This window comes from Erinaceus europaeus, chromosome 7 (genome assembly GCF_950295315.1).
Source record: "Erinaceus europaeus chromosome 7, mEriEur2.1, whole genome shotgun sequence".
NCBI lineage: Eukaryota > Metazoa > Chordata > Mammalia > Eulipotyphla > Erinaceidae > Erinaceus > Erinaceus europaeus.
In genome coordinates, this window is record NC_080168.1 from 128,198,466 (window position 1) to 128,210,970 (window position 12,505).

The 12,505-nt window shown below is 40.4% G+C and overlaps 1 protein-coding gene across 3 annotated transcripts in view; it reads right to left on the reverse strand.

The window, feature by feature from the left end:
* Positions 1 to 4,541: 4,541 nt before the first annotated feature.
* The window catches only part of LOC132539532 (uncharacterized protein C3orf20-like), a 56,588-nt gene continuing 48,624 nt past the window's right edge, over positions 4,542 to 12,505 (reverse strand). Inside the window, exons 9-10 of one of the 3 annotated variants that reach the window (XM_060195563.1) lie at positions 12,185 to 12,327; positions 4,542 to 4,693 (exon numbers count right to left, since the gene is read on the reverse strand). In XM_060195563.1, the coding sequence (XP_060051546.1) occupies positions 4,648 to 4,693; positions 12,185 to 12,327 (189 nt within the window). In that variant the 3' untranslated portion in view covers positions 4,542 to 4,647. Of the gene's footprint in view, positions 4,694 to 11,912; positions 12,328 to 12,505 lie in introns of those variants that run through there. The other 2 variants (XM_060195565.1, XM_060195564.1) reach the window with 2 other exon arrangements.

Consider the following 12,505-nt stretch of genomic DNA (forward strand, 5'->3'; position numbering starts at 1 on the left):
AGACTAATTCATTTTGCTTACCAGATTTTTTTTGTATATTTATTTTCCCTTTTGTTGCCCTTGTTGTAGTTATTATTGTTGTTATTGATGTCGTCGTTAGATAGGACAGAGAGAAATGGAGAGAGATGGGGAAGACAGAGTGGGGGAAAGAAAGACAGACACCTGCAGACCTGCTTCACCGCTTGCAAAGCTTTCCCCCTGCAGGTCAGGACCAGAGGCTTGAACCCTGGTCATTGCACATTGTAATACATGCACTCAACCAGGTGCACCACCACCCCCCCCCTTTTTTTTGTCCTTTCTAAATTTTATAGTAGTACTTTTACTAGGAGTAACAACATCCAGAGTACTGCAAGAGTGTGTACTGGGGATCAGGCCTGGGATCTCATCCAGTATATACTTGCTGTTCCACTGAAATAAGAACGTTTCCGCAGATGTATTTTTAACCAGGACAAACCTACTACTTAGAGTTTATGAGAGAGGGTTATTTATGTAGGTCATTTTGGAAGGCAGACTTTTTACTCTTCGTTAGGGAAATGATGGGGGTAAGTGATCTGGGGACAGTTATGATACCTTTAGTCCCTTTTCTCAATTTTCATTAAGACTCTGCATAGCTGACACAGGGAGGGTCCGATTCTTGCTGGTGTTTTAATTCTGTGATTCTCTGCTTATTTTCACATGACCATTGTTGTCCTTATTAAAAACTAGTACAGCAAGAACCCAAGTTCTTGTTGTGTATGTACCTAGTGCATCAATTCCAGTTTGGTTACTGAAAATTATGAGAGAAGCAAATCATCAGGAATAACATACTTTAATGCAAAGGCGGGTAGGGGATAGATAGCATAATGGTTATTCAAAGATACTCTCCTGCCCGAGGCTCCAAAGTCCCAGGTTCAATCCCCTGCACCACCATAAACCAGAGCTGAACAGTACTTTGTTTAAAAAGAATAAATAGGGAGTCGGGCGGTAGCAGTGTGTTAAGCGCAGGTGGCGCCAAGCGCAAGGACCAGCATAAGGATCCCGGTTCGAGCCCCCGACTCCCCACCTGCAGGGGAGTCGCTTCCCAGGCGGTGAAGCAGGTCTGCAGGTGTCTTTTGCTCCCCCTCTCTGCCTTCCCCTCCTCTCTCCATTTCTCTCTGTCCTATCCAACAATAATGATATCAATAATAACAATAATAATAATAACATTAAAAAACAAGGGCAACAAAGGGGAAATTAAATAAATATTAAAAAAAATTTTAATAAAGTTTTTAAAAATTAAAAAAAAAGTACTAAGAGAACTTAAGGGTATGGGTTGAAGGCATTAACAGACCCTAGTTTTAATCCTAGATCTGTCATTTATAAGCTAAGAGTACAGCTGATCTAATCATACCATGGATGGGTGGGGGCCCCGGAAAATCCAAAATCTCTGGACAGTTAAATTATATTTGCAATTGTTTTGTTTCTCAGAATTAAGTTAAAAAAAAAAAAAGCGAGCTGGAAAGTAAAATCTGGCTATAGCTATACTAATAAGTCAAAACATTTAAAACTCAGTTTTCTTTCAAAATAATATTTTGACTCACACACTAAAAATGGAAGATCTTTTATTAAAGAATAAAAAGATTATTTCCCTAAAAAAACGTGGGTGAAGTGTCCAAAATACAGTAAAAATCCATTTCCCTTGTCATCTTGAGAGGTGATTAACTTGTGTAAGTCGACTTTTCAGGTAACTGAGGCAAAAATCATCTAACCATTAAAATATTCTCCAGTTCCTAGGAAATTTTCTAGAATGTATTTCCACCTCTCTCCTTTTGCACAGATATTTAGGTATAGCATGACTTTGTGTCATCTGTAAGAACATGGGTTTCTGCTGTGGGATGATCAGCAGACATGCACTCTCAGGGATACGATACCTGCCGGGCAAATGGTTGTCATGGGCCCCTGTGCCGCATGACCGTATGCACCGCTGTCTACCTGAGCTTTGTGAGTCATGTCTGTTTTTCAGTTTCTCTATCTTCCCTTATAATCAGCTGTCACTTTTTTTGCTGCTGTCTTGATTGCCTGCTTCCTGCAATAGGCCCCTAGTTTGCTGCTTCTAATCTGCTCTGGATTGAGATACCAGATTTCCAAGCTTTACAGAGTGAGATCTAAAATAAGAGTAAGTAGACTGAAAAAGAGACTGAGAAGCTTTTCTGTCGCGTGGAATGCATGGACTTGTGGTGCCTGTCTGGCTGCTTTGCATTGTTGTTTGTCTCTTCTTTACTAAGAAGTTGCTTTAAAAAAAAAAAAGAAGAAGTCTTAATTGAATGTGTGCTTACCATGTATTTTAAGTACTAATTCAGCCTTTCTTTATTGATATTTCTAGAAAAATCCATTAATCGATTCAGCTAGAAAAAAATGGCTATCATTTTTGTGTAAATCATTGTGTATATTTTTAAGAAAACGGCATTTTATTCTTGTTCATTGTTTCTTGTAAACTTGCACTATAAATGTCACTTTTACTCTGTTCACTAAGATTTTATTCTAGAACTTTTGGGTTGAGACTAGACATGCATGACTAGTTTACTAGGGGCTGTGGAGCTGAATATTTGGGAAATGAGTCATTCTAGATATCCCAGTATTTTTCTACGTAGCTTAAACCTTTAAACATTAAAGTTACTTTGGAATAATCTTGAAGAAACAGTTTTTAAAAGTATGAGTTGCTATTGGCTAAAATGTATAAAATACATCTTAATCTTTCTTGATGTCAATATAACCTTCGTTCAAGTTTATTATTATATGCTGATAAACTGATAAGGCACTACTATACCCCCCCTCCATTCTGCTGGAGTTTTAGCTTCCATGATTTTTAGATTTCTTCATTTGTAAGTCTACCCATAGCAACAGCCATTCTTTTTCTCCTCCTCTTCCTTCTCCTCTTCCTCCTTCTACTTTTTTTTTTTGTCACCAGCCTTATCACTGGGGCTCAGTGCCTACACAATGAGTCCACTGTTCCTCGTGACCATTTTTCCCCCTTTTTTCTTTTATTTGACAAGACAGAGAGAAAGGGGAGAGGGGGGAAGGGAGAGAGAAAGAGATACCTGCAGCACTGCGTCCACCACCCATGAAGTTTCCCCTTTCACCTTGCAGGTGGGAAGCAGGGCTTGGAACCCCAGTTTCTGCATATGTAATATGTGTGCTTTACCCACTGTGCCAACACCCAGCCCCACAGTGGCCATTCTCTACCTCCGTAATGCCCCTTGTCTACTTTGGTTTTGGAAACCAGGTGACTATGACAGGAATCTGTATGAAAGTAAGGGTGAATTGACTCAGAGGGAAGACCTGAAGAAGCAGATCAAACTTCAGTGCTCAGGTCTTGTACCACCTATTACTCAGAACTTACTTTATGGCTATGGTTAAAGGAAGTGGACTTGTTGGCGGACTGGCTTGAGTGCACACGTTACCATGCACAAGGATTTGGCTTTGAGCCCCCACACCCCTCCTGTAGGGGCCAGTTTCATGAGTGGTGGATCAGAACTGCAGGTGTCTCTCCCTTTCTCTCCCTCGCTACCTCTCCCACCCCCTCAGTTTCTTCCTGTCTTATCAAATATAACAGAAAAGATGGGGTTGGGGGTGGGTGGGAATTGGCCACCAGGAGCAGTGGATTCATAGTGTGGGCCCCGAGCCCCAGTGACACCCCTGGTGGCAATTAATAAATAAAATAATTGAAACTGCTAAACTAGATAGCTCCTGGGTCCAGTGAGGTAGCCCACCTAGTGGGATGTCTGCTTTGCCCGGTGTGCGACCCGGTCAGCTCCCAGCACACCACACAAGAGCTCGTGATCCTGGAGGAAGCAGCCGTGCTCAGGTGTCTCTCCCTCTGTCTTCTGCCTCTTTGCAGTTTGTCATCACTGGGGCTTCCCGGCTCCATGACGACTTTTTTTTTTTTTTTTTGCCTCCAGGGTTATTGCTGGGGCTCAGTGCCTGCACTACGAATCCACTGCTCCTGCAGCCATTTTTTGATTTTTTTTTTTTTAATAAGACAGAAATTGAACAGGGGAAGGGCAAGGAGGGGGGGAGGTAAAGAGAGGCAGTGAAAGGCACCGGCAGACCTGCTTTACCTATTGTGAAGCAGTGAAAGGCACCGGCAGACCTGCTTTACCTATTGTGAAGCGACCCCCCTGCAGGTGGGCAGCTGGGGGGCGGGGCTCAAACCGGGATCCTTGCGTGAGTCCTTGCGCTTGGGACTGTGTGTGCTTAACCAGGTGCACCACCCACCGGTCCCTTTTTTCTTTTTTTCTTTCTTGAGATAGAGACAGAATGGAAGGCAAACTTCCTCCAAGTGCAGTGGGGGCCAGGCTTGCCTCACACACATGTCGAAGCAGCACACGACTTTAATAATCTATTTTACCGACTCCTCCCAACCTCCATGACTCTCTCTTTACTTCTGGAAAAGTTGCCCAGAATGATGAAACCCCAACACTGATTAAAAATAATAAAGTAGCTAGCTCCTCTCAAATGGAGTGACTGCTGCTATACAAAGTTCTATTTCCATGCTTTGCCTAGATTGTATCCTTTAATTGTTTCATTCTGATTAAGATTAGTCCACTGGATTTCATATTTTTTTTTTATTTGAATTGGATAGCACATGCTAAGAATTTCTTTGGCTAGGTTTTGTTGTTGATTTTGCATTTAGTGGAGTACCTCATCGCTTCTGAAACACGAAGTAGGCAGAGCCCTGTAAAACAAAACATTGAATTTTGATATCACAGAAGATTGAGAAATAGCAGAATTTTAGATTCTAGGCATTTGTACCACAAAGCTTCCTTCTTTGATTTTGCTTGTTTTTGAGACAGTACCTTTTGATATCAATTGAAAAAATTCAATATCAACCAAATTTTCATTCAGTTAAATACATACTAAGAATCTGCCCAAGGTTATCAGTGTAGTTCTGCTAATGCTACAGATACTTGAATGACTACATTCCTCTTGTCATTCTCTATAGTTGCATGTTCAAATTCTCATTTAACATGTTGAATAAGCATGATTATTTTTCTCTCTTGAATGAAAAATATAATATGCATGCTATCATGTTTTCAAGTATAGTTCAAATGTGCTTTGAAAAGAATGGCATTGAACAATGTAGGTTTTACCAATGAATTAACTTAGTTTCAATAACTACATGTTGACTCATCCTTCCATCACATACAGGTAATTGAAAAATAAATCTACTTGTTTTACAGCCATGCCTCATATTCCCTTCCAACTATTTAGGCTATTGTAGTATTCACTGAAAAAATCACACACATCATCCTGGGGCCAGGGACACATAACAGTGGTTTATGCAACAGACTTAACATGTCTGAAGCTTAGAGGTCCCAGGTTCAACCCCCCTCCACACACACACACACACACACACACACACTGCACCATAAGCTAAAATTGAGCAGTGATGTGATTTAAAAAATAAAAATGATGTGCAAACCATTTCTTGAGCTAAGACTGCCATTACAGAATAGTATTCTATTTTGGGGTATTAGAAAATGAACCCAGATCCTCATACTTGTTCAACTATTAACATATATCCCTAGCCCCAGAACAGATAGTCATAATGCCAGACCTTGGTCGGCTATACAAAGAGAAAATTTCTTTTGAATATAGTTGTGGGAAGAAAGTGATACTATTGAGTATGGCTATAAGCAAAAAAAGACAAATCAGCTCCCTAATTCACACATACAAAAGACTGACATAGAGTTGATTTTGTGACTACCTGATAAATGTAAATATATCTTATCTTAATGCTGTGCATTTTAAGAAATTTTAACCTGTCTGATTAAATTATTTTAGCCCCATTACTGAATTTCACTAGACAAATATCAAGCACATCACTGCACTAGGACAGTCTTTATGTTGGGTGTACTTCTGACTATGTTACTTAAAAGTGGGTAAATTCTGTGAAATACGATTGTAAAAATATCCTCATATTCGTACGATAAGAGTTTCTCAAGAGATAATTTCACTGCTTGGGGTTCTGTACTTTTCATTTTTGTAGCATTTTCTAAAAGGTTGGCTATCTACAAATGATTTTATCATTGAACATTTTTTTAAAGGTTAAAACATATCTTTTGCAAGTTTATTCCTTTATAATGTCCTAAGAAATTGATTCTAAGGCCAGCAAAATAGCTCACCTGGCTAGTGTGCTGCTTTGCCATGCATATAAACCAGGTTCCAGCCCAGCTCCCACTGCACTGAAGGAAGCTCTGTTACTGTTTCTCCCCCCACCCACCCACACACCTCTTTGTAAAACATAAAGGCTTAGAAGAAATTAACTCCATTTCTGAAAGCATTTTCTGCACTTTCATTCCATCAACCAGTTCCTTCTGTTCCTACTGTCATGTAAATAATGCTTCCTCAGTCACAGTGCTAAGCATGGACAGAACAATGCAGACGCCTTACTCCCATCCCTTAAAGACTGGTGCATGGTGCTGCTGCAAACCTGAGGGTCTGTAAGAGTGAAAAGCCCAGAAGTCTACCTGAGCTGAAAACAATTCCAAGGCCTTTGGTTCTGTTTGGGCTTGTTCTAGGTACGGTCTCAGGGATCCCAGATCAAACCAGGCCCCTGGGCCTATCCTAGAACCAACCTAAACTCGTGCATCATTCCTGGGACATCGAGAGTGTGAAGACTGAAGATAACCTGAGGCTGACTAAACAGACTATGTTCACCAAGGTTTGCTCATTTTGTATATGCAGCCGTACCTTCGCACTGTTGGTTAGTCCTTCTTTTTAGAAGGCTTTGCCTCGCTGTAATAGTATGGTAATTTATCACAGTGGAAATGAGATGATACAGTATGACTATTAATCATCAGAGAGGTGAATTGTTCTTGCAACTTTTATCATCAGACCTCTACTTTTTTTTATTAATTATTTATTTATTTTCCCTTTTTGTTGCCCTTGTCTTTTTATTGTTGTTGTAGTTATTGCTGTTGTTGTTGATGTCGTCATTGTTGGATAGGACAGAGAGAAATGGAGAGAGGAGGGGAAGACAGAGAGGGGGAGAGAAAGACAGACACCTGCAGACCTGCTTCACCGCCTGTGAAGCGACTCCCCTGCAGGTGGGGAGCTGGGGGCTCGAACCGGGATCCTGACGCTGGTCCTTGCACTTTGAGCCATGTGCGCTTAACCCGCTGTGCTACTGCCTGGCCCCCTATAACTGTTCTTTTCTTTTTTTTTTTAATATTTATTTTATTTATTTATTCCCTTTTGTTGCCCTTGTTGTTTTATTGTTGTAGTTATTATTGTTGTTGTCGTTGTTGGATAGGACAGAGAGAAATGGAGGGAGGAGGGGAAGACAGAGAGGGGGAGAGAAAGCTAGACACCTGCAGACCTGCTTCACCGCCTGTGAAGCGACTCCCCTGCAGGTGGGGAGCCGGGGGCTTGAACCGGGATCCTTACGCCGGTCCTTGCATTTTGCACCACATGCGCTTAACCCGCTGCGCTACCGCCCGACTCCCTAGACCTCTACTTTTTAAGTTAAACAAATTAGCCACTCTGTCCCTCAAATCTCTCTCCAATTGGTGGTTTCGTTTTTTGTTTTATTTATTTATTTATTCAAATTTATTTTTACCAGAACATTGCTCAGTTTTTATGGTGGTGCAGGGGACTGAACCTAGGACTTTGGAGCCTGACCCAATAGTCTCTTTGCATAACCGTCGTGCTATCTACGCCTGCCCTAGTTATTTTTCTAAAAGACTTTCTACTCAACAATATCAGTCAATCCCACTTAACAAATTATTCACATTTTCTGAAAAGTTTTTTTTTTTTTTGCCCTCTGACTCCAGTGCTGATTTAAAATCCTTGTTTTTAGAGACTAATGTTTTTGTCCTTTGATCTGCTATTAAGTCTGTCATATTTCTTGGAGCTCTCTTTCTAGAGGTTCAGATCTGGGAAGAATTTTTTTTTTCCCCTCCAGGGTGATTGCTAGACCTGCATTACAAATTCACTGCTCCTGGTGGCCATTTTTCCATTTTACTCTATAGGATAGAGAGAAATTGAGAGAGGAGGGGGAAATAGATAAGACACCAGCAGACCTGCTGATAGAGTGTCCCCCTGCGGGTGTCTTATCAAGGAACCCAGATCCTTGCACTATGTACTATGTGCACTTAGTCCGGTGCACCACCGCCTAGTCCCGGAAGACCTTTTCAGCAACATTTGTAGATCACTGTTCCTTGTCAGACTCATTGTAGGCTGCATTTCAGAATCTGTTTTGATTGATGAAGACAAATTAGGATGATAGGGTGAAAGTGAGTTTTTGTCGTATTTTACAACAGTATTTTGTGGAGTCGATTTTTAGTAGATTTCTTTGTTTCTTGCTGCTCTGGTTTTTTAAAATATTCTGATCTAGTTGATTTGCACATGGTCTTACCTCATAACTATGACATTGCTAGAGTGACTACATGTTTTTCTGTTTAAGTTGGAAAACAGAATGTCTGAAATGACATGAAAGGGCGCGGAGTCCAAAAGTGAAATTAATGACGTAGGTAATAATAGTGCCTCAAAGAGTTTAGCAGGTGTGAACTAACTGCAAATCAACGAGGGAATTCACATATTGAAAGAACCTGAAACTGTTGTCCTTTCAAACACTATCACACCAGAAAAATCAGTCAAGGCCGGAGAAGATGCAGACTAGTTATGCAAACAGACTCTCACGCCCAAGGCTCCCAGGTCCCAGGTTCAGTCTCCTGTACCAACATAAGCCAGAGCAGAACAGTGCTCTGGTTAAAAAAGAAAGAAAAGAAAAATTAGTCTGTGGGCTATTCCGAAGAACTCAACCCCGGGATTCCTTCTGTACTGTTCTTATCACATAGTTGCTTCATCTCATGAGTCCTATTTTTGCTGTTTAAAAATCTTATATTTAGTTTTTATTGCCATCAGGGTTTTTAAAAAAAAATTTAATATTTATCTATCCCCTTATGTTGCCCTTGTTGTTGACGTTGTTGGATAGGACAGAGAGGAATGGAGAGAGAAGCGGAAGACAGAGAGGGGGAGAGAAAGACAGACACCTGCAGACCTGCATCACCGCCTGTGAAGCGACTCCCCTGCAGGCGGGGAGCCGGGGGCTCGAACCGGGATCCCCACGCCGGTCCTTGCGCTTTGCGCCACCTGCGCTTAACCCGCTGCGCTACCGCCCGACTCCTGCCATCCGGGTTTTTGCTGGAGCTCAATACACAAAGAATCCACTGCTCTCAGTGACCGACCATTTTGTGCTTTCTTTTTTTATTTGACAGGTCAGAGAGACATTGACAGGGGAGAGGGAAAGAAACCCCGAAGCACCGCTTCACTCCTTGTGAAGCCTCTGCCCTGCAGATGGGGAGCCTGGGTCATCGCACATAACACATGTGACACTGCCTGGCCCCTATTGTTCCCTTTCGAGTCTTACTATGTTGGGTGGAGGTTTACCCAGTAAAGAACATACATGATCATGAGTGAGGACCCAGATTTAAACCCCTGACCCCCCACCTTCCAGCGATGGGGTGCTTCCAAAGCACGGAGCTGTGCTGCAGCTTGTCTCTGTCTTCCTCTCTATATTAACAAACAAAACTTCTGGGAGCAGTGGAGCCATCCCATAGGCATTGAGCCCTGGCAGTAACTCTGCTGTAGAAGTAGAAACGTGATTTTGTTTGCATGGCCCCTGGGCAAGGATGACACACAAATTCACAAAGTATCTCATATTTTTCACCACTGAAAAACTGAAAACTGGGACCGAGCTGTGATGCACCTGGCAAAGCAGACAAGTTACAGTGCGGCGCAAGGACTCCAGTTCAAAACCCTGGCCCCCAACTGCAGGGGAAAATCTTCATGAATACTGAAGCATTACTGCAGGTGTTTTTCTCTCTCTCTCCCTTCCCTCTGCATTTCTCTCTATCCAAAATAAATAAAACAAATAATTTAAAAGATCTTATGTTTATGCTTCTCAGTGTTTTCCTTTTTGTACAATATTTTCTTATTTGCATGAATCAAAATACTGTTAGTGTGTTTATATAAGTTTTAAATAGATTTTAGCTCTAATAATTTTTGGATTTTATTTTAGAGGCAAATGATTTCAATGTGTTTTTTTTTAATCAGTCACTCAATTTATATCTCAATTTTACTCATCTATTTTTAAAAATATTTTATTTATTTATTAATGAGAAAGCTAGGAGGAGAGAGAAAGAACCAGACATCACTCTGGCACATGTGCTGCCGGGAATCGAACTCAGGACCTCATGCTTGAGAGTCCAAAGCTTTATCACTGCACCACCTCCCAGACCACTCACTACGCATCTATTCTTTTACATGAGCTACATAGAATTAAATTGGTGAACTTTATGTTCAGTTTCTTCCAGAATTTATGACATTTTTATTCACCCAAACAGGAAATAAATATTCCAACATCAGCAAGTTAATTTCAGTCAACTAGTATCTGAGCAAACTAAGCATTTAAGGTGTTTCTTGCCATGGCTTGCCATGTGGAGCCCATCTTATGTTTATATACAACAAATGATCTCAGTATTTGAGGTTTTTGTACTCTTAACATTGTTAATCATCAACACTGAAAACAGAAATTTGTGTACTGTTATTCAGAGTTTGAGCTTGTTTACATTCTAGTAAGTTTTTTAAGTAGGTGCTCTCAATTTGTATTTTTGATATTATTTGAGGTATCTTTTAGAGATATTTTAAATTTTGCTTTTTGATTACTTGTGTTTTGTATAGCAGATCTGTACATCTCCAACTCTACCTGAGTAATTAAGATTATATATATGTCTTTCTTCAACCACATCATGTATTTCATCATATTAAATTTTTGTCAACTCCCATAAAGGATTTTTCCAGAACTTTACAAGTTCAAACAGTAGGTTTGCATATGTCTGTACTGTTACTGCTCTCTCTAGATTTAAGAAATTGATAATAAAATTTGTACTTCTTTATTCTTCTGTGTGTATTATTTTCACTTTGTAGTGTTTGCAGCCTGAATTAATCAAAGGTGAAAAGACTTTGTTTCCTCCTTTCTTTTTCATCCTTTATTTCTTTCTGCTATTGACTTTTCCAGAATTTGCTATACTATGCCTTTAAAGGCAACATTTGTTTAGGAAAGTCTCATTCAATTTGCCTAAGTTTGGTTTGGTAACTCAAATGCCTCATTTTTTCTGAGGGAAAGCAGCTGATTAATTTTTTTGTTTGTGCGTTTACCAGAACGCCGCTCAGCTCTGGTTTATGGTGGTGTGGGGGATTGAACCTGGGACTTTGGAACCTCAGGCATGAGAGTCTCTTTGCAGAACCATTATGCTATCTCCCCCTGCCCACTGATTAACTTTAAAAGCTACATTTCTGCCATTCTCAGAGACTTTCAGTCATTATGGATTCTAATAATAGCTGACTTAGATGACCTCTCTGACAGAAAAGACACAATAAATCAAGATAGAAGTTAAGACCCAATAAGTCATACTTTGTCTTATATAACTGAGCTGATTATTGGTTTGAACCTTTCTATGTTTAGCTACACTCTGGGGAACATTTGTGGAACTTGCAACTCCAAACATGGCTCTGGAGTCTGAAGACTGGCTAGAGAGAAAGTGGTCTTTTTTAAACTGAACTTTTTTTTTCTTTTTTTAAGATGTAAAGTGATAGAGAGAGAGAGAGAGAGACACTGCGGCACTGCTCTCTACCTCTTACGAAGCTCACCTTGTGCACATGCTCTTTTTTTAATAAAATTAAAATATTGCTAGTACCATAGGATAAAAGGGGTACAATTTCACTTCCAGAGTCCCATATCCCATCCCCTCCCTTGAAAGCTTTCCCATTGTTTATCCCTCTTGTGATAGCTGGGGACTCATCCTTGCATCCTCACCCATGGCTAAGTATACACACTCGGCCCAGTGAGCTACCTCCATGCCTCTGAATTGAATTTTTTTTCTTTTAGATAGAGAGTGAGAAGCAGAGACAGAGACACCTCAGCATGAAACTTCCTTCAGTGACGTGGGGGCCAGCTCAAACCTGGGTCATGCACATGACATCAAGTACACTATCCAAGTGAGCTATTTGCCAACTCTTGAAATAAAGTTTTAACTAAAGAAACCATCGATTTTCAGGGGGGGGGGGAAATTGTGGCAAGCAGTATATGGCTATTTGGCCCTTGTAAGGAATTTACTAATTGCAAGTCTGAAATAAGGCAGAATGTAGATTGTTACTCTACTGGATTCTGAAGTCACTGGGTAGGAAATAACCCATAAGGAAATCGTTCCTTGTCTTCTCAACTTGCTTTTGAAGGTCTTTAGCAGATGTGCTGTATCCATTGAAAATGAAATTGGCAAATAATAGTTTTCCTTGAATGTACATCTGTAAAAATTAATAGAAGATTTTCAGAATCTGATCACAGTGAAATTTTTCTATTGAAAGAAAGATCTTACATGTGTCCCTATGTGGGAAAGTGACTATTCTTATACATAAAGTAGTATTTGGTGTCAGACATGTTCCTAGAATCTGAACATATTGTTTGAAGTTAAGGAAACATACT